The sequence below is a fragment of the Diceros bicornis genome, chromosome 8 (genome assembly GCF_020826845.1).
Source record: "Diceros bicornis minor isolate mBicDic1 chromosome 8, mDicBic1.mat.cur, whole genome shotgun sequence".
Lineage (NCBI taxonomy): Eukaryota > Metazoa > Chordata > Mammalia > Perissodactyla > Rhinocerotidae > Diceros > Diceros bicornis.
In genome coordinates this window covers 43,145,492-43,168,717 of record NC_080747.1, presented here as the reverse complement: position 1 = coordinate 43,168,717, position 23,226 = coordinate 43,145,492, and the positions used below count along the sequence as shown (strand labels likewise).

The window sequence follows — 23,226 nt, the reverse complement described above, 5'->3', positions numbered from 1 at the left end:
AATATGTTATTGTTGACTGTAGGTATAAAGTTGTACAGCAGATCCCTAGAGCTTGTTCATCATCCTTTTTTTTTTTTGTCAGGAAGATCAGCCCTGAGCTAACATCCCTGCCAATCCTCCTCTTTTTTTTTTTTTTTTTTTTTGGCTGAGGAAGACTGGCCCTGAGCTAACATCTGTGCCCATCTTCCTCCCTTCACGTGGGATGCCATCACAGCATGGCCTGACAAGCAGTGTGTCCATGTGCGCCCGGGATCCAAACCCTGGCCACCAACAGGGGAGTGCGCACGCTTAACTGCTATGCTGTGGGGCCGGCCCCTTGTTCATCATCTTTAACTGAAACTTCACGCCCATTGGTTAGTAACTCCCCATTTCCCCCTCCCCCCAGCTCTTATCAGTCACCGTTCTACTCTTTGATTCAATGAATTTCACTATTTTAGACACCTTATATAATAGAGTCATGCAGTACTTGTCTTTCTGTCATTGGCTTATTTCACTTAGCATAGTGTCTTCAGGGTTCATCCATGTTGTCGAGTATTGCAGAATTTCCTTCTTTTTTTAAGGTTGAATAGTATTCCATTGTATGTATATACCACATTTTGTTTATCCATTCATCTGTCAGTAGACGTTTAGATTGTTTTCATATCTTGGCCATTGTGAGTAGTGCTGCAATGAACGTAGGAGTGCTAATATCTCTTCAAGATCCTGATTTCAATTCTTTTGGATAAATACCCAGAAGTGGGATTGCTGGATCTTAATGGTAGTTCTATTTTTAATTTTTGAGAAACTTCTATACTGTTTTCCACAGTGGCTGCACTATTTTGTATCCCCACCAACAGTGTGCAAGGGTTCCAGTTGCTCTACATTCTCGTGAACATTTACCTTTTGCTTTTTGATAATAGCCATCCTGACAGATGTGAGGAGATATCTTTTTGGTTTTGATTTGCATTCCGCTGATGACTAGTGACTTGGAGCATTTTTTCATATACTGCTTGGCCATTTATATGTCTTCTTTGGAGAAATGTCTATTCAAGTCCTTAGGCCATTTCTTAATGGAGTTATTAGGTTTTTTACTATTGAGTTATAGATGTAGTAAACATTTTTATATTTAAAGTTTTCCTATTTCAAATATTTATTCTTAAAAAAGAAGTCATTAAAATGAATCATTGTCGTAGACTTCACTTTTATTGAAGAATTTAGAAAAATTTTCACTGAAATGCATTTTGAGACTAATCTTTGAAAACTGTATTTTATAAAGTACTAATGCTATTCTGTTTTTGTTGACTAACCTCAGCAACACCAACAAAGATCCCAACGGATACCAGCACTCCTCCCAGACAGCATTTACCAGCTCATGAAAAGATGGCACAAAGGAGGTCATCGTTTAGTAGTCAGGTAAACTCTTCAGTTAGTATTCCTCTGAATAAAGATATATTAAAAGGGGAAAAGTCATCTAAATCTTCAGAAATTCATTGATTCATTATCCCTTTCTATAAAGATCAAGATAGTTGTTGATATATAACACTCAATATCTTTCCTTTTTTGAGAAGTAGTTGTTCAACATATCAATCCTTTTGATTATCTTTCAGGTCAAATGTCAGATATTTTTCACTTATGAAAAGCTGATAATTTAGAGCTATTTTATATCTAATTTCAAATGCTAATCACTTTCAGTTGAGTCCAGTCTACTTGTATTTGAGAGCCCATGCAAGGTAATGTGGCAGAAGCCTTGGAAGATAAAAAGATAAATAGTGTTTATCTGTAAACTGACATTCCCAGTGTAGAGGGGGAGAAGTGCCTGTGCTCAGCTTAAAACGTGTGAGGCAGACTGTAATCCAGTTATAAAGATACCATGGTGATATTTCTGGTGGAAGTTCTCATGTATGGGAATGATCATCACTCCAGTGTTATTTTTTATTTTGCTTCTAGTCCATAAATTCCCAGTCTGTTGGTCAGTCATTGACACAGCCAGTGATGTCTCAAGCTGCAAATTTACCAATTCCACAAGGCATGTCCCAGGTATTTTTTGTTTGTTTCAGTTGAGTATTTTTAAATGATAAATTATTTTTAAGCTAGTAAGATTTTTAAAAATATATACTTATAGATACAGTGAATCTCAACTCTGGGCATTTAGAATATATGGGGATATTTTTGATTGTCAGTGATTGTGGGGTACCACTGACCCCGTAGTAGGCAAGGGCCAGAGATGCTAATTCTCTTTCAGAATGCATGACAGTTTTGCACAACAAAGAATTATCCTGCTTAATATGCTATAATACCCCTATTGAGAAACTCTATGGACAGAAAGATATTAAAGATGAAATATAGCTGTTTATTTTGTTCTTATGGATGTTGGAAGAACTGAGTAATTTTATTCATATATTCATTCATATATTGAGTTCCTTGTTATATATCAGGTATTGCAGGTGCTGGCAGTATAAATATGTAATATCTATGCTAAAAGACTTTATTACATCTCGAGGGAACAACATAACTACAATACAATATTATATAGTCTATGCTCAAGGTATATAGGCTGATATGTGAGCACATTAGATGGCCCCTTAATGCAGCCTGAGGAAGTGAAGGAAAACTTTCTGAAAGAATTGTTCCTTGAGCTGAGTTCCAAAGGAGGCTTAAATACTTTTTTTTTTTCTTTGTGAGGAAGATCAGCCCTGAGCTAACATCCATGCCAATCCTCCTCTCCTTGCCGAGGAAGACCAGCCCTAAGTTAACATCTATTGCCAATCCTCCTCCTTTTTTTTTTCCCTTTTTCTCCCCAAAGCCCCAGTAGATAGTTGTATGTCATAGCACATTCTTCTAGTTGCTGTATGTGGGTTGCCGCCTCAGCATGGCCAGACAGCGGTGCATCGGTGCATGCCCAGGATCCGAACCCGGGTCGCCAGTAGCGGAGCGCACGCACCCAACCACTAAGCCATGGGGCCGGCCCCCTACGTTACTTTTGATTGTAACTTCCCGGCTTGTAATTTATGACTCTGTACTCATTCATTAAAAATTAACACATTAAAAATACTGCTAAGTAGTGGTAAAAATAATCTAAAATTTTCTGACTGTTTTTTGGCATTAAATATACCTTGACTTAACAGTATATTAATTTCAAATAATGATAGTTAAAAATAGGTAAAAACAATCTTTTTCTAAAAATACCTTTATCTTATATGGTTGTTATTTAAATTATATATATGTAGTTATAGCTATTATATGACACTTGTATAAATATGCTCTAAATTACCTAAATGTCATTAGCTTGCAACATATGATCATGTAAGGTGTTTATAACAGCACCATATTATTAAATATTATCTGTAGTTGCCATAGTTTTTATCAGCATTGAGTCCTCAAATGCTTTTTATTCTGAAGGTTAACAGAATTTTTATGTAAACATTTAGAAATACTTTCAATATTATTAGTTTATTAATCTCAAGATACTTAATAAGCATTTCTTAACATTTTAAAGGGATATTTTCATGCAATAAATAATATCTACTATGTCAAAAATGTTAATAAGTATTCACATCTCATATGTCATTCAGTGATAAAGCCAAACACTTTGCCTCTTAGGTCTGTGATTTTATTTCCTGTTATTCTGCCTTCTGTGTTTCTTTCTGTTTTCTTATTTGTACTTAATAGAAATCCTGTAAGTGGTGACAATGTAATGTTTACCCAAAGATATAAATAACTTTTGTTAGGATAAAATATATTTGTATGACATAAATATAACATTTTGAATAATAAAAAAAAATAAAGGCATGGGGGCCGGCCCAGTGGCGCAAGTGGTTAAGTGTGTGCACTCTGCTTCAGTGGCCCAGGGTTCGCAGGTTCAGATCCTGGGTGCACACCGACACACCGCTTGTCACGCCATGCTGTGGCAGCCTCCCATATAGAGCCTCCCATATCTTCCTCCCAGGAAGATGAGCACAGATGTTAGCTCAGGACCAGCCTTCCTCAGCAAAACTAGAGGAGGATCAGCATCGGATATTAGCTCAGGGCTGGTCTTCCTCACAAAAAATAAATAAATAAATAAAAATTAAAAAAATAAAGGCATGAAGGAATTAAGGTACTAAATTTGTAATATTTTCTCACACCTAGTGTAATCTAATGTATGATATTGATCTGGTTATTGTCAACTTCAGAAGTCAGAGTTGTATGTTTTGGAAAGTAATATTCAGTATCCTCAAGACAAACTGCTGAAGCTAGAGTAAAAAAGCTTTTGGGGGGCATTTCTCACGTTTAGATGCAGTTCATTGTAGGAGACTATTTTAAGATTAAGACAGATTTCCAATAAAGGGAAATTCTTTCTGCTCTTAATACTGTATCTTGTGCCAAATATTCATGGAAATAATTAAATGAGCCTGAATAGACTTAAGTGGTGAATCACCAAATGTGACTAAATTTTAAGCAGTAGTAAATAGAATCTGCTTGTGACTCAGGTAAAACATAGAGAAATAAGTAAGATTGAAAACCCTGGAAGTAGAATAACTTTATGTTTTCATTCACGTATGCATTCGTTCATTCATAATTGCTTAGTCTTTAAAAGCCTATGTTTTGTACTTGTCTGAGAACAGTTTCAGTTGAAAATATGAGTAAAAATATTATGGTTGGTTATCTGTCAGATTTTTGTAACATTCTAATGATGTGCACAAAGAGGACATTCTAGGGATGACAGAATTGATATGAATAATTCTAGGTGCAGGCTACTTTTTCATTTGTTAAAGGGTAGAAATGAAGTTAAGTAACTTGTTCTAGCAAGTGGTAGAGCCACAATATGAGCTCAGGTCTTTTTTTTTTTTTTTTTTTTTGGTGAGGAAGATCAGCCCTGAGCTAACATCTGCCAATCCTCCTCTTTTTTGCTGAGGAAGACTGGCCCTGAGCTAACATCCACGCCCATCTTCCTCCACTTTATATGGGATGCCGCCACAGTGTGGCTTGACAGGCGGTGCATCGGTGCGCGCCTGGGATCTGAACTGGCTAACCCTGTGCCGCCACAGCGGAGTGCGAGCACTTAACCACTTGTGCCACCGGGCTGGCCCCCTGAGCTCAGGTCTTTAATGCCAGTGTGTGCTTGTAATCAGTCAAGATCCAGTCAGAAGTCAGAAGCCATATCAGAAATTTGAACAGGGGAAATATAAAAAATTATTAACTGATAACAGGGATTAAATACTAAAAGTAAAGAGAATTCTGGAGAATACAGGGATAACAGATGTAGAGAGCAGCCACTAAGCATGAGAGGGGATAGGACCCAAGGAAGGAACAACTTGGAAGACTCCCCTGACCCTCCTAAACTCCTCCTCCAGGCCAGGCTGAGATTCAAGTGGCAAGTGTGGCTGTAGCCACAGGATGGTTGAGAAGTTCTCTGAGGTGCCACAGACTAGGATTGGAGAGCAGGAAGCCACCTGTTGAGGTACCAGTGAAATTTGCTGGGGAGTTGTCCACTAAGATGCCAGTGAGACTTGCTGCAAAGCCACCTGCCGGGGTGCTGATGTGACTCACTAGGAAGCTACCCACTGGCATAAGAGCAAGGAAAAGCACCAGAACCAGAAAGATAAGCACCTCCCTTTGCAGTATCCCTCCAGCACCATCTACTGACATGACTAAGTTGATGACTGCTGAGAAAGGAGAAATATTTATAGGGTGCAGCTCCAGTATCACAAAGCTGAGCAAAGATGGGTGAATTAGGAGCTGAGAGGCAATACATTGATACTTGGCATAACCTTCTTAGCTCATGATATACTACTTACTTTTCACATTACACAGTTATGAGGAATAAGTGATTCTAAAATACGTTACACTTTTTCTATACGTGGTACTTCAGTTTCAGTTTTCAGCTCAATTGGGAGCCATGCAGCATCTGAAAGACCAGTTGGAGCAACGGACACGGATGATAGAGGCAAATATTCATCGGCAACAAGAAGAACTAAGAAAAATCCAAGAACAACTTCAAATGGTCCATGGTCAAGGACTGCAGGTAAGTTATTATATTCGAACACAAACAAAGCATGCCATTCACATTTTGGTTTCTTAGGGAGATTGACTTTTCTTAATTAAAAGTGAGATGCAAGAGAGACATTTCATCAGTTTAGTTCAGTGACTACTCATTGGTTACCTACTCACTATGACTGCATTTACAGTCTCTAAAGATAATTCACTCCCGAGAGTATTTACATCAACATCCTTGTTTCTCCAGGTTAGAGTCATCTTTTAGTAGTCTAATTTTTAGTGAGCTTAAATCCATAATATAAAAATGGTATTTTACATAGACTTTTAGGTACATATATGTACAGAATTTATAAATCAATCATCAATCATTGTTTTAATAAAATTCCAGTACGTATGATTCATATTAGTCTTATTTGGTCAACCAACAGGCCACTCTAAAGTTATGTCTGTCAGAGGAGTATTAGGACTTTGGTAAAGGGAAACTTGAAGTGAAAACTACTTCTATCTAATGCCATAAATTATGATAAGTGATGCAGAGCTGCCAGTCCACAGACCTTTGAGTAGCACTGACTTAGGGTAATGCTATCTGATGTAACAATGTTCAAACAAGCAGAGGTTTTAAAATTTATAACACTTTTTCTGAAATGGAAACATTTTAGGGTTGGGATAACCAGAAGAAGAACTATGAAGTCTCACGTTTTATCCAGTAATTATTTATTTCTAATTATTCATTCAGAATTACTTTGTCTTCTTGTTACTTGATTTTTAAACTTAATTCTTAGCTTGGTTTTGCTTTCTTTTTTTTTTTGATGCACTCGTTCTTCTTTGTTCTTAATCTACAAAGTTCATTTTAATGTAATGTTTATTTTTAAAGATGTTTTTACAACAATCAACCCCTGGATTGAATTTTGGTTCTGTTCAACTTTCTTCTGGAAATTCATCTAACATCCAGCAACTGGCACCTATAAATATGCAAGGCCAGGTTGTTCACGCTAACCAGATTCAAAGTGGAATGAATACTGGGCACATCGGCACAACTCAGCATATGATACAACAGCAGACTTTACAAAGTACATCAAGTCAGGTAATGTTATCGAACACAGTGGGCTATAGAGTGTTCAGTGATTGAAATGTATGCTATAGCTGAAACAAAAATAAAGCTCTATCTTGAGCAGTACAATATTTAAAACTTTGATACTAATAATTAGAAAATATAATATTGAGAGTGACCATTAAAATATTTTGTGCAAAATTGTTAAATTGTTGAATGTTAAATGCTTTCAATATTTGGACATTTAAAAAATTTTGCAGTTCATTTAAAATGAACATATAGACAACTTCTGTATGAGGCTTGACTTGCAGAAGAGGCTGACCAGGAAACATGTTACCGTATGTGAAGAATATATTGTTAGGGCAGTGATGGTTTTAATCAGTATTCCAGGAAATTTTGGTGTACATCTGTGACTGTAAATCCCAAGACTTCAAATGAAATATATAAAAATGTCTAATGTCAGTCATTCACTTTGGGTATTTCACAGAAATTCTCTGTTTATTTTATATCACCCCTATTAAGATCATGCTCCTTTTCTAAAGTCATAGCTTACCTTCCAGCAAGATATTGAAGACTAATTCATTCTCAGTTACTACAAGTCATCCCTTTGTGGTTAGATTTCTCCCAGAGTAGTATGTCCTGCCACTTATTTTTGTGTCATGTCAACTATTGTTAGCATGATGAATAGTAGAAGAACACTTCCTGAATAAATTTTTTCAGTTAATCTATTTGTAAAAATCTTCTCTTTTCTAGCAGAGTCAACAAAATGTACTGAGTGGGCACAGTCAACAAACATCTCTTCCTAGTCAGACACAGAGCACTCTTACAGCCCCGCTGTATAACACTATGGTGATTTCTCAGCCGGCAGCCGGAAGCATGGTCCAGATTCCATCTAGTGTGCCACCAAACAGTACCCAGAGTGCTGCAGTAACTACATTCACTCAGGACAGACAGATAAGGTAGTTGTCATATTTCATTAGTCATTCCAAAGTTATAAATTGATTGATTAAAAAACAATAATTTGATTTTTAAAAACATTATTTTTGTCCGTTGCTCACTCCAGCCAGCATTCTTGAATTTGAAATAAAAACATAGAATGTATCCATTGTTTAAGGATTTTATGATAAAAGAGTAACAACAAATTTTGTTGCCTGTCCAAAAATGTGCTACCAAATATTGTAGAATCCAAATTCTACAACACACTGTTATATGAGTTGTATGACAGGCTTTGTATCGCTGTGAAACTTATCATTTCAGTAAAGATGCTGGTGAGTTTTCATGTAGTAACAATGGTTAGGATGTATACTACCATGGTTTATGTATGTTACAGAATCGAAGTGACTAAACCTTTCTTGAGTTTAAGTACTGTACTGTAATAAATGAGATATATTATCTCATTTAATCCTTATTTTTTAAAAAAATGTGCGTTAGGGTCTTTTATTTCCCAGATAAAAGTGAGTTTTTAGTAGTTTGGTCAGGGGCCTATAGGCAGTTAAGGGAGTGAAGAAGGGATTCTGAATCCAAGCCTGGGTGTCTGATTTCAAAGCTCAAGTGCTTAAACATAACTACACTAAGCTTTATGGGCCATTCTAGAAAAACAGCCATCTATGACTTATTTTAGTGGGAAGTCCAAAAAGCTGACTTAGAAGCAAATTTTTTGAAGAAATGCCATTTTCATATATAGGATCTTTATAGTCTTAAAACTTCTATCTTAAATAAATTTTATTTTTTACTTATTTTACTGTAATACAAGTAGGCTGCTGCTTTTATAATATAATTTTGCTGTTGAATTAGACTGTGTAATAGATTTTATTAAAATCCTATTAATAATTTCCCAAGAGTAAAGAAGCTGTAGGATCACAGAGGCAGTGAGAGTAGGGAGAACTCGTTGCTTCTCTTTGGAACTCAGTTCCTTCAGGTTAAAAAGTCCAACTTTTAGCTCTGACATTCTGGAAGGAAGTATTATGAATGTGCTCCATAGAAATGTAGAGGACTAGTTTTAAAGCCTGAGGAAAAATCCATTAATCTAGAATGCTGATGTGCATTTTGGGGGACGCAATTTAGCAACTGTTTGTAGACATCTGTTTATATCAGCAAACATTTGAGTGCCTTCTTAGATGAGTTTGGCACATCCCGTGTCTCAAGGGAAAGCTCATACTAGTAAAAGCCATAGAAAGGTAAAGAAATCAGTATTATGTGGTGTGATAAATACTTACTAGGTCTTTAGAAAGGTGGAAGTGATCAGTTTTATGAGTTGAGGCAAGCAGATAAAGAGGAATGTGGTCAGAGAGAGCATCACAGAGGATACTTGGCCTAAGTCTTAAAGGGCTTGGCTTTGGGTGTGCGTGTGGCAGGGAGTATGGAGGGTATTCTAGGCAGAGGGAGCAGTATGTACAAATCCACATAAGTGAGAGTTAAGCAAAAGTAGATTGAAGAATGTCTTTTGGTGCCAGAGATAGATGAAGTATACTCATTACATTTTACCAGTAAGCTGTTGGGCAATTCAGATACTAATTTCTTTTAAGGTTACAGAGCAATTAGCACTTAGCACTTCTGTAACTAAGCCACTTTGTAAATGTTACTTATTTCTCTGGACTTTCTTTATATGTAAATTTTTTATTCTTCTATATTTATTTTTTGTATTAAATAATGCATTTGTTCCTAAAGTATATAAAATACAGTATTTTCAAGATTTGGCATGGATTCAAAATAGATTTATTTTGTCTTGTGGAACATATAAATAATGAAGTGTATGTCTGTACTAAGTTTAATATTGTTAGTACTTTGAACAGTTTGTAATTGCAGTTATGTCATGCTTCATCTACAGTAGGTCATCTCTCAGTTTCCTCACTGTAATGGCCAATGTTAGACACTAACTTCATCTCACAGAAAAGGCAAATAGAAATAATATTGTTCCGTGAAGAGGCATCATTTTTTGTTGTTGTTCTGTTATTAAAAAAAATAGGAGGAGGAAGGTGGAGAAGGAGGGAATATTAGTGAATTCTAACTAAGTGGGTACTATGCTGCATTGATGAATTTATAAATTGAGGGTACTTTTATTCACTGATAGAATCCATTTAGTTTCGAATTATGTTTATAAGATACAATTTGCAGTATAAATATCTTCTATAAACCTAGAGATTTTAAATTCCCATATGATAGCTTTAAGTTTATTCATGATTAGCAAAATGAACCATGTGCCACATATATCTGACTCCCAAGTACCTAGTAATTTTATAAAAAGAAAAAAGTTGATACTTTTTAACAGGTTTAAAATCTTTTTTTATTGTGGTAATATATACATAACATAAAATTTACCATGTTAACCATTTTTACATGTACAGTTCATTGGCATGGACTACCTTCACAACGTTGTGACTGTCGCCACCATCTGTCTGCAGAACTTTTCTTCTTCCAAAACTGAAACTCTGTACCCACTGAACAGTAACTCCTCATTCCTCCTCCCCACTAGCTCCTGGAAACCACCATTCTACTTTCTAAGCACATAAGTTTATGAGTTTGATTACTCTGGATACCTCATATACATCAAGTCATACAATATATGTCTTTTGTGTCTGGTTTATTTTTACTTGGCATAACGTCCTCAGGGTTCATCCATGTGGTGGTATGTGTCAGAATCTTATTCCTTTTTAAGGCTAAATAATATTCCATTGTATGTATATGCCACATTTTGTTTATCCATTCATCTGTCAGTGGACACTTAGGCTACATCCATCTTTTGGCTATTGTAAATAATGCTGCTGTGAACCTGGGGGTACAAATATCTGTTTGAGTCCTTGCTTTCAATTCTTTTGAGTATATACCCAGAAGTGGAATTGCTGGATCATATGGTAATTCTATATTTAATTTTTTGAGGGACTGTCATACCGTTTTCCATAGTAGCTACACTATTTTACATTTCCACTAGCACTGCACAGGGGTTCTGATTTCTCCCTATCCTCGACAACACTGGTTATTATTTGTTTTTTTGATAATAGACATCCTGATGGGTGTGAAGTGGTATCTCACTGTGCTTGTGATTTGCATTTCCCTAATGATTAGTGATGTTCAGCATCTTTTCATGTGTTTATTGGCCATTTGTACATCTTTCTTTGGAGAAATGTCTATGCAAGACCCTTGCCTATCTTTTACTCAGATTGTTTGTTGTTCAGTTGTAGGATTGCTTTATGTGTTCTAGTTATTAACCCCTTATCACACAAGTGATTTGCAAATATTTTCTCCCATTCTTTGGGTTGCCCTTCGACTGTGTTGATAGTGTCCTTTGATGCATAGAAGTTTTTAGTTTTGATGTCCAATTAATCTATTGTTTCTTTTGTTGTCTGTGCTTTTAGTGTCGTATCCAAAAAAATCAGTGCCCAATCCAATCTCATGAAACTTTTCCCCTTTGTTTTCTTCTAAGAGAGTCATAGTTTCAGCTCTTAACGTTTAGGTCTTTAATCCATTTTGAGTTAATTTTTGTATATGGTGTAAAGTAAGGGTCCAACTTCATTCTTTTGCATGTGGATATCCAAAAAAAGTTTGTTTTTTTGTTTGTGATCATTTCATTTTGCTGTATACATTTTTGTTTTACTGGTATCCCAAAGGGAATCTTTAAAAACATGAAACAAAATTGGAACACACAGCTTTTAAAAAACTAAACTGGCAATATCATCGGGTATTATCTTAGAGAGATATTCAGCCCACTGCCTTTTATAATGTATACCTTGTACTTCTGACTTCCCTTCTCTTTCTTCTTAACAGATTTTCTCAAGGTCAGCAACTTGTGACCAAATTAGTAACTGCTCCTGTGGCTTGTGGGGCGGTCATGGTACCTAGCGCTATGCTTATGGGTCAGGTAGTGACTGCCTACCCCACCTTTGCTACACAACAGCAGTCACAGACGTTGTCAGTCATGCAGCAGCAGCAGCAGCAGCAGCAGCAAAGCTCCCAGGAACAGCAGCTTACTTCAGTTCAGCAACCATCTCAGGCTCAGCTGACCCAGCCACCACAGCAATTTTTACAGGTAATTCTCCCTGTGGGGAAGCTGTCCCAAACCTGTTTACTTTTATATGATGAAATCAGGCATTAAATGAACAGTTTTGTAAATGATCTGAAAAATCCGTAAAAGCTTATTGTACAAGTTAAATTTCTATAAAGACAGAAAGCTTGTCTCAGTTAGCTATTTTGTCTTCCTTTGTTCAGTCTTTGGAAGACTTTTAGCCTTGCCATGGACATACCCAATTATCTGAACCGCTGGATAGAGTAAGTGGCTACTTGCTACTTCCTGCCCATTTCAAGGCACTTTGCGTAGAGCTCTCTCCAGCTAGAGTTTCTGGAATTCAAGCAAAGGCACCTTTCTTTCTTCTCTTCCTTTCTCTAGCAGCCTATCAAACTCTACTCTCTACAGGGCCGGGTATCAAAAGGGATTTTTTAAAAAATTATAGGCATTATCTTAAATTATTTTGTTGGGTTGAATTTTATAATAATTTTTTGGTTATAAATTAATATCAGAGGAGAAATACTGTGGAGGCAGTATATGTCATAGTTAAGAACTTGAACTCTAAAGTCAGGCTGCCCTGAGATTGAGTCACTGCTGCACCACATACTGTGTGACCTTTGGCAGGTTACTTAACTTGCTAAAATTCACTTTCCTCATCTATAATATGGAGGCACTAACAGTTCATATCTCGTGGGTGAAAGATGCATGTAAATCACTGAACACAGTATAAGGCACATAACTAGCTACCATTTATAACCACTGTCTTGATAAGTGTAATAGCCACTCAGATTAACCAAAACGCAGAACAGATCTCAGGTGGGTATATCAGGCACGATCTGCTCATCTAAAGGATACAGAAGAAAGACATCTCGGTAGGGATCCTCAGCAAGGAAATTAGCAGGACAAATTTCTGAATCTCAGTACCCTCACTGTGGGTGCACAGTAGTAGCTTATGACATCTGGAAATCCAGCTTTTTCCCTTCTGGCCTAGGAGAAGCAGTTTTGAACATAGGCTAGCCTAGATTTGTGCTGAAGACCATTCCATATAGGCCACGCACATATCATCTATTTTAGAGTTGTACAACATATGGTATGACTAGAAGATTCAGTATTGTACTGCATACTCGGGCATAAATACAGTGTTAATTTATCACCCTCGGTGTTCTGGTGTAAATATAATTCTTCACTTGCTGTTGTGGAAAACTAAAACAGGTTAGTTGCCTAAATATCTTCTGAGAATCATACAGTCCCTTAGACCTTAAGCCTAACTGAAGCCATTAATAACTGGGTTAGCTATTGTTATAAATGAGTTAATAACAAGAATTTATCAGTTATAAACTATTATCTGGGGGAAATATATTTAATGAGAATTAAGCAAAAGCTTAAAAAAGGAGAGGACTTGCCTTGAAATCTCAATCTTCTGTAAGTCTGTCAGGGAACAAGGGCCCTTAAAACAATGAACATTCTCTTCTCCCCTACTTCAAAAGAACTATTCCAAAGACGTGAGACCCCTAAAGAAATAAGATTGGAATACCCTTCAGAAATATACTCATATGTAGATAGTAAATACACAATTTGGCTTTTCTGATTATATAACAGCTAGTTCCAAATGTACCTCTGTTGTAACCCTGTAAGGCTGATAAATATCATGAGCTCTTTATCTTACACAAACTCTTCCTAGTAACAGAGAGAAAGAGGATTCTCCAGGTCCTGGGCAAAGCTTAATGGTCTTTAAGGTTCAAGGATCTGTCCTTGTGTGTGTGCAGGTGTCCTTCATATACATTTGCAAAAATCACCCATCACAGTTCCGGTTTAAAATTAGGAGTCCTGCATCAAGTTGTATTGTTAGTAGTGAGGAAGAACTTTAATTTTAAAAATTCATTTCTTTTTGGCTACTTTCCTTTGTGTCTCCAGAAGTAGAAATTAGGTGAAAGAAACTGAGGCTCACAGGAGTTGACACCTTGCCCAAGGTCACACAGCTACTAAATGGCAGACCAAACTCAAATCCAGGGCTTCTGACTTCAGATCCTGTGTTTTTTATTTGTTTGAGTTTGGTTTTTTGTTACACCACATATAGGACTTATGTCTCTAACTTTGCCCTCATTTTATGGTACTTTTAAATAATAATAATGTTAATATTTAATATTCATAAAAACCCAATATGGGAGGCACTGCGATTATCCTTATTTTATAAATGAAGACACTGAGGCTCAGAGAAGTAAATAGCTTGACCAAGTCACACATCTGGTAAACGGGGCAGCCAGAATTTGAACCCGACAGTATACCTCGGGGCCCACATTCTCAGCCACTAAAATGCTGCTCTAACCAACCGAACAAACCTCATAAGCATTTTCTAGAATATTATTTTTAAATGGGAAAGCAAAAATTAGGTAGTTATGTGGAAGTTAAGGATTTTGTCCCAATGGAGAGTGGAAAACTTGAGTAAATCTTAATGTAGACAGGATCACGGGGGTAAAGCGATGTTGTGTAATCCATTTGTTTTTTAGACTTCTAGGTTGCTCCATGGGAATCCCTCAACTCAGCTTATCCTCTCTGCTGCATTTCCACTACAACAGAGCACTTTCCCTCAATCACATCACCAGCAACACCAGTCTCAGCAACAGCAGCAGCTGAGTCGGCACAGGACTGACAGTTTGACTGATCCTTCCAAGGTTCAACCTCAGTAGCACATGTGCCTCCTCTCTGACCTCAAGGGAGGAGGGGTTGGCCCATAAGGAGTTGCTCAGATGATCTGAGGATAGGAGGAAGAGTTCCAGCAGTTTCATGAGGTGCAGTGTTGAGCGTTCAAGGTCCTGGGATTAGTTAGCAGGGAAAAGGCTGCCTAGTGCTACAGATGTACATTAAATACCAGCCAGTAGGAGATGATCATAGGGCCATAGCCAATTCTGACAGGGTTTTACTTGCCCAGATATTTTTTGATGGAAAAAGAGTATATTGCCAAATGTTTAGAAGCTCAGCTATGAAACATGACCTCCAGTGAATCAGAAAGGCACTAACATTGTTGTTAGTAACTTTTAGTGGTTCTGTGCCTGTTTTCAAGTGTTACAGAGGACACACCACTGCCATGGCAGAGGTTTGCTTACAATGATGCCATGAAGACAGTCCAGTAGACTCAGTAGGCCCCCTTCCCCACCCCTCTCCCTTTTCAGATAATGATGGAATAGTAATGAATTTCAGAATGTTGTGTGGATTCAAATTCTCTATGTACAGATGTTGTAAAAATATTATGTATATGTCTGGATAAAAGGAGAGAAAGCAAAACATTTTGTATGCTGCATGAAAGCATTATCTGCTCCTCATAGGTATGAGTACATTTCCTTAGATCCTGATGCCATGTGCAAACTAATGCATCCTCTGTTTTCCCTTTTGTTTACGAAACGATAGTGTTCTATTCATTTTTCTGGGGCACAAGTTTTTTTGTTCATACTTTGGCTGTGATGTCACAGTTTGTTCAGTGAGGTATAATGTGCTGCTGGGAATGGATTTTTTTTTCAGGTTAAATTATTGAACCAACAGGATTTTCAAGTTACTCAGAAATATATCCCTCATTTCATTATTTTTCAATTATGTTTGAAAATAGGATTTGCACTGCTTTATTTTAGATGGTTGGGAGTTTTGATGACCTATTTTGATATAGTTTGTAGTTGGAAATAGTTATATAAATGGTTTTCAACAAGCCTGAAAGTAATTTCAAGAATGTTTCAGTTATGGGAGTAAAATTTGCACACAAAACATTTTAGGCACTTTTTAACATTCTCACTGGTGGGAATTTTAACTTTTAGGATTTGTTGGAATCTTTTTATTATCTTTCACAATTTCAATGCTTCTTTTAGTCAGAAATGATTCAGGGTTATTTGAGGGAAAAAAAACCCATAGTGCCTTGATTTTGATTCAGGTGATAACTCACCGTCTTGAACTCATTGTCTGTTTCAGTAGCAGTTTTGAAACCTTAGTACATTTTTAATTAGCATGTGGGTGTCAGTGCCATTATTATTCTCCTCAGTCCTATGAAGACTGCTTTGAGTCTCTTGGACTGGAGGTACAAATAATTGAGAAATAAAAGATGACATCCTAACACTATCAGAGTCATTAGTGTGATCACAAAATTGTTTTCCTAAATCAGCATCTTCCTCTAAAGCTAAGTAGTCACTTAAGAATTACCAGTAAATATTTGCTCAATATGATCTTGATATTCCTACAAAGAAACAAGGAGAGGGGTAGGAATTGGCTTTGCCTTCACTACAACACTAGCATATTGTAACTCACATGCCTTTTATAGATGCACTAAGATTTCATTTGGCAATATCATTCTAAAGGTAATAAATTCCAACAGAAATTGCATACATAAAAAAAGCATTTTTATAGATTTTATGGTACTAATAATTAAATTTACAACTATAGAGCAAAAGAAAATTAATGGAAAATATCTTATTAAATATCAAAAATTATTACTGAGAAAAGAGAAGACAGCAAACTGTAAAAAATCAAAATTAACCTTAAAAGACAATATGGAACAGAATTGAGGTTGTTAAACAGAAAAGGTTTTGAGCAATGAAAATAACCTAATATAGAATTACTAGATGAAGGAGTCAGAGGAACTCTAAGTCAGTTCTTAAGACTTTTCTGTCCTCAGCTTTGCTGTCATCCTTAAAGGATATACTTTGTCTTTCTGTAGAAAACCACACTTGGCCACACTTAAATTAGAAAATTAATGCTGAAAAAGAAAATAACCAAAGAATGTTGGTACCTATCCTTCTACAAAAGAAGTGTCACTAGATACCAATCAATAATTAACATATCAAGGAGCTCCTCTTCTAGCTAAATGATCATCCAGAAGAGATTTCTGACTTTCTCATGAATGTCAAGTATAGTTGTCAGAATACGCGTGTACTTGAGCATACATACACATAGACAAAATTGATGTTGTAGAATATGGCAACAGTATTAATTTTCTCCCCTTTCAAATGGCCTTTCTTAATATTACCATGCCATTCCATATATATCTGAGTTGTGCCTCATTTATGTATTGGTGATTTCTAGTGATTGGATTTAGCCAACAAACGATAGGAAGAACTGTTATATTAAGGTTTATCCTCTAAGTACCATACTGAAAGATGGTGAACCGTGAGTACTGTGTACTTAGGTTAACAAAGGCAAAGCGTTAAGACAAGTCACAGGGCAAATCTGTAGACTGTTCGTTTATTCACATTCTCCTCCACCAGTTCCTTCAAGTATTTTCCATCCTCACAAATAGTTGGGAAAGAAAATTAGACAACTTTTGCTTTATAATTCCTGTTGTTCCTCACAGCTCATTTTTTTCCTGCTTAGAATTGATTGCTAAAATTTTAAAGGAGCAGCTAGCTGCTTTTCCTTTGCTATCAGTATCAAGTGTTGTGTTGGCGGAGCTAGTCAGCACCAACTGCCTGTTCGCTCCTTCTTTAACGTTGTTGTCCTCCTGCTTCTCTTGAACTTGGATTGCAAAGCTGTCCCTGCCCCCTCCCCCATGAATCAGGACTTGAGCCTTCTGATGAAGATTCAGTACTTGCCTGTTCTTTATTTCTGTAGCCAAAGTTGTTAATTAAAATCCCAAATCTAAGTCATGAAAAAATACCAAATGGGAACACCTTTCAGCTACTTAAAAATCGTATCTTCCCTCTGCTTTACTCTCATAGATACTCAGTTTTCCCTAAAAAACATTTTATTCTGGGTGGCACTTCTTAAGTAAGAAACTGTTGAAGATAAGGAAAAATGTTCGTTATCTTGATTCAGACTGCTGTGGGACTGGGTGAGTCAGTGTTGTTTTAACAACTATGTGAGGACTACAAGGATTAATAAAGTTGCCGCTGAGAGTAGTATCAAAGCAGAACCTAGACACTGTTTTTAGAGTGGAAAATACTGGTGGAAAAGCAATTACAGAGGATGGGGGTAGCATGTAAGTAAATATTACAGTTCGGTCTTCAAACTCTGTCCTAAATTGAGGGGATAATTTGAGTCCTGTGCTCTGCTTTGTCACTTAAATCTGGTTTTGGAATGTACTAGTAATAAAAGGATGCCAGTGACTGACTAGTTTGTTGTAGAATCCTCAGTGCAGAGTAGTGGCCATGCTGTTGGGGTTCTTCATTAGTGCTGTAGTTATGGGCCATTGCCTTAAAGCAGTCTGCCTGCGGTTGGGTAAGGGCAACGCAGCCTGCAGCTCTGTAAAGGGCATTGTGTGGGAAGAGGAACCCTTGTTCAAGAAGCCTTAGAAAGGGGCCCCTTAAAATAGTTCTCTATTTGCCTGCAGTACAGACAGGTGAAAATTATTTTAAACTGGATATTACTCAGCGTGTTTTAAAATGTTTCCACTACATTGAGGTAAACTTTTTTTACATGGAATGCAAATAGCATTTTACTCTAGTATTGCTCATTTCTACTTTTTTCTTCTTCTATATTTCTTTAGTGATCGTTCATTGATGAACGTTTGTGTAAAACTCATTCAAGTCTATTGCCTTTCCAGTATCTGTGACCCTGTTCTTAGTCCCTCAGGAGTCAGTGTTGGAAGGTCTGAACACTGGATATTACTATTGCTGAGTGAGTCTAGCCAGGAGTAAACAGAGTGGAATTTTTAAATGGTGGAAAAGAAAGAGCACAAAGGGACTTGCCATTTTAATAGTGACTGGAGAAAAGAGAACATTTTAAATTTGTTTGGGTTGGGTGAGCATTCTTCTAAAAGGAGCTTCTGAAGTAATTGCAAAGGAAAAGAGTCGACTATTTTTATAGCATATTTAATATATTTGTATATAACTATGAATATATAGTAGGAACCCTCCACATGCCTCCCACTTTTCTAATGTACTCCCCCTTTTGCCATAGCACTAGTATAGCCTCATCCGCATGGGTAATGTGCCTATTGTCAGCCTACCAAAAGATAGAGCTGCTGCTTTCTGAGACAGGTGAGAAGACCCGACTCTCACGCCTGGGGATCCTTTATATAGGAATAGCACACTTTTAAAACAACATACCACAGTCTAAAAGCATCATTCTGAAATGTAACAAGCACTTTATTGCAATTATTCATTTTGATAAAGTTTATTTCTTAAGCATTACCATTTCTGAAGGATCCCCAAATCATCACTTAGGTGAAATTTAAAAATGACACATTTCTGAGAAATGTTTAGATCCAGTGAACCATAGTAGGTTTATGGGAGTGATTTCAAGGTAGCCAAATGAACTTTGACTTTTGTTTTGAATGTGGTGGAGTCAAGAGATTTGTAGATGCCTAGTTCATTTAGACACTATTGTAAACCTATCTTGCCTATTGTATGGACACCAAAAGAGACCAATGAGCCTGTTTATTTTCAGAGGTCTAGGAAAACTGCATCAGTGTGAATAGGTGTATAGAACTAACTTAAAAGTGATTGGTAGTAATATTTTAGAATACAGTAATTTCAAGAATTATTCTGGGTGTTTTAAATGTGCTCCGAAATGTTGGCATGTCATTTCAGCATTTCTATTTGAATTGCTCTTGTAATATTTTTGCACAAAATACTGAGAAAAAGACTACTTTGGTTGAAGAAAGGAAAAAATACATAATTTGGTCCTATTTTAATGTCTTGTGGAAACACTGGGGATGAATTTTGTTGGTATAGTTATTAATTCAGGATATTTAAAACAGTATTGAACAGCTCACAAGAAATTAAGCAAACGTGGGTATTTAAAAATTAAAACTTTCTTTCGATGTGAGTGTTTTGCATATTTTTCCCCATGTCATAATTTAACACTACATTCCTTGTTTTTCTTAAATAAAGTAATACTTTGCAGGTTCTGTTTTGAGTATTTAACAATATTTTGTAAGCTGCTTGGGTTTTCCTAGGGAAAAGGTCTTGAGTGAAATAGGATCTTGTTTATGAAGAGACTATTAAGTGAAATTCCATCACCACCACCAGCAAACACTGAGGTGCTGCATTAAGTGACAATCAAAATAGTGAATTTATGGAAGAATTTAGAACATGGTTTTAGAGAAGCAATTGCTTTGAAAGCAGTTCTCTGGATTTCTTGAATAAAAATGGCTAAATGTATTTATTTATATTTTTAAATATCTTTGTGTTCTGTTTTCTCATCAAAGTGACTTCACAGTGTCACATTTAATTTGTAGTTTGTTTTGTTTTGCCTCGTAATCTTCTACTTAGAGAACTGGCTCTTGTTATTGGGGTGCAGTCTCTAGTCCTCATGACGACTTTTCATGGGCAATCCACGTGTTTTACTTTGGGACAGCAGTGGAGGGCCCAAATCCAGATGCCCCTGCCTTTCCCTCCTAGTCTCCTCATTTAAGAAAGAATAAAAGTAACTCCTTTCAAATCTGTTTCTTATAGCTCCAACCTTTTTCTAGTTTCACTTGTTGCCTTTTCTATTTTATGGGCACTTTTTATATGATTACTTCCCCAACACAGCCAAAAGCCAGTATGACAGAACCCGTGGCACACATTGCCTCTGTTTTGCCCATTTGGGGAAATGTTAGTAAAACGATCAGCATGTTCTGATGGCTGTCACTGTCATATCCATATTAAAATCCATTTAAAGTCCTAAATATAGGTGGAACAATGTATACACACTGCAAACTCTTCTACAAAAATGTTTGCTATCTTTATATAGTATAATGTTGTTTGGTCCTTTAAAAACAAAACCAAACCTCCATACACAGCACTGTCCAGTTAAAGTAGTGTTTGAACATCTGAAGCCTACAAATTTGAGGATACTTCTTGCTAGTATGCATTGGAACAGAATTCTCCACTTTTAGGGCTCCCAGAGTGGCCCTGGAGTCCCACAGGGCAGGTACAGGGCACACTGTCTAGCTCTTGGGATACTTTCGAGAATGGTAATTAAAGCATGTCAACCACAAGCTGGATTTAATAATGTAAAAAATGTTTAACTCTGAGGGTTAAATTGAAGATGTGATGTTTTCAAATGTATGCTTTTAAATTTCTGAGGAAACAAACTGTGACATAGCTTTAAAAATGACATTCAGATGTTTTATAATGTGTTTTTGAGTTGGCCTGTACTGGTGCAAATTCACTGCTGGCAATGGTTATGCCAGTACTAAACAGTTTAAATGTAGGAAAAGCTATATTATCTTCATCTAGATTGACATACTATGTAACTAGACAATCATTCATCAAGCAAAAAAAAAATTGGCTGGGAAATGTCCTTTTTCTTTTTTGGTATGTCAGCCAGAACAGCTCTAAGTCAGACCATTCTAGAATTATTTTGAAATCTATTTTACTATGGTGTAAGTTGGGGAAGGGCCTCAGTATGGCACCTGCACACTTTATGTAAAGATTGAAGCCCCAAGAAGAATTCAGTTCAGTGCTGTATTGAAACCAGTTAGTGCAAAAAAATGTTTTATCTTTGTAAATTTTTAATTGTTAACATCAGTTGGTAGCTGTAAAAACATAGACCAGATTCTTTCTAACGTTCTGTGTGGTTCTTAGTGTGCTCCTTACTCTTGACATTGCCAACCTTACTGCTTGGTTCTTGGTTTTAAATAAAAATTAGATGTAGCCTATAATTCTTACTTCCAAAAGGGTGGAGCTGTAAATGGCTAATGGATCTTGTGATAAGAATACTTATTTCTCCTAAAGCAAACATTTAATTGAAATCCAAACTGATTTACAAAAGGGAGATGGGCATTTTCCAGGTATTGTATTCAGCTCAAATCCTAAACTGCACAGAAGCATACAGGGATAATGAATAGTTTCATAGGTGCTATATTAGGTTCTCTGCTGAATTTCATGAGCTATGTTTGGAAATAAAATATTGTATAAAATGTGGATCATTTTGTTAACTTAATACTGCCATTTTAATTTGGTGTTACAACTGGTTACAGTTGTTTTTCAAAGCTATCCTTTGAGAAAAGGCAAAGTGTGTTATTAGCCTACCTCCACTCAGGCCTCTTGCTGTATGATCATTTTCCAGGTTATGATGTGCATAGTTTTTTAAAACTACACGTGCTATTATAATGCTCTTTCCCATAGATAGACTCTTGTAATGTATTCAGAACCTAAAATTACAGCAAAAGAGCCAAGCAGTAGAATTTTTTTCATATATGTAAAAATAATTACATCCAGACTTTCCTTATTCAATTTTAAAAATAAAAAAATACCTCAGTGCTATGTTTTTCAGTATCACCTGCATTTCTCAAAAAATAACACCTGCTTTACGTGGCACATAACTTGTAATAATCATACTATTTTGGATTTTAAAGACAAGACTATTAAATGTTTTAAAATCACTACCAATGACATTTTCCTTTCTTTTATTCAGCAATGGAATCTAACTGCATTAGTGATTTTTACCTTGTAGCTTAGGTCTGAGTTACCAAATTCTCTCAGAGTAGTTATGTCCTGTTACAAGACTATGGTACCTCAGACAGCTATGCTGTTATTCACATATTAAATAAGCTAGTACTGGGACTGGCTGCCTGCAGTGCCAAGTTTGGGCTGTGATGGTACCAGCTACTTTCTAACAAGGAATCATCCTTTCAGTTCTTGGAAAAGAAAGAACGTAATTCCTTGCTTGTTCTGTTTACAATAATCTAAGGCAGTATTAGGGGTATCTAACTGCAGAGAATGAGGGTGTAGGCTGGGGATTTAACCTGAAATTTCTTTGAAGTGCTGTATCTTAATTCACGAACACTGTTTTTTTCTACCCTGTAATACACACTTTTTATGGTGAGAACTCCTTAGAAGTTTCCAAAAGCGACTTTTTCATCAATATTTGCTACTGCTAGTTTTAAACTGATGATAACCACTTTTAGATCTCTTCACAATAGTGGTTATCTATCTGTCTTTCCTACAAAGTTACTACTGCAGAACCGTTGCAGCATTTACAGTGCTGGGTGATTAACTAGGTTCTTTCATAAGCTCTTCAAGTTACAAATTACTATACATTGTGACCGTCTGAAGTAGCTCTGTAAACCTGAATTGCTGTGTGTCTATTTTACCTCATACAAGGAACAAGCAGGAGTTTCCAGAGAACTGTCCTTTGGGGTAAACAGGCTATTAATGGCAGTGTTACTGCATATGGTAATAGAATATACCAGGCTGGGAGAAAGCAGTTATGCCGCTTGGATAGAATCTAGTTAGTAGTCAAGTCAGAATAGACTTCAATGACAGTGATTACTGAAGTTGGTATGATAAAATGAGGTAGCCTTGCCATAATGATT

The 23,226-nt window shown here is 36.4% G+C and overlaps 1 protein-coding gene across 9 annotated transcripts in view; it reads left to right on the top strand.

The window, feature by feature from the left end:
* Nucleotides 1–19,830, top strand: part of CLOCK (clock circadian regulator) — a 119,220-nt gene extending 99,390 nt beyond the window's left edge. For 8 of the 9 annotated variants that reach the window (XM_058547109.1, XM_058547105.1, XM_058547108.1 and 5 more), the window contains 7 exons: nucleotides 1,292–1,392; nucleotides 1,927–2,016; nucleotides 5,831–5,983; nucleotides 6,830–7,039; nucleotides 7,760–7,965; nucleotides 11,768–12,029; nucleotides 14,513–19,830. In XM_058547109.1, the coding sequence (XP_058403092.1) occupies nucleotides 1,292–1,392; nucleotides 1,927–2,016; nucleotides 5,831–5,983; nucleotides 6,830–7,039; nucleotides 7,760–7,965; nucleotides 11,768–12,029; nucleotides 14,513–14,692 (1,202 nt within the window). In that variant the 3' untranslated portion in view covers nucleotides 14,693–19,830. The remainder of the gene's footprint in view (nucleotides 1–1,291; nucleotides 1,393–1,926; nucleotides 2,017–5,830; nucleotides 5,984–6,829; nucleotides 7,040–7,759; nucleotides 7,966–11,767; nucleotides 12,030–14,512) is intronic. The other variant, XM_058547110.1, reaches the window with a different exon arrangement.
* Nucleotides 19,831–23,226: the final 3,396 nt, after the last annotated feature.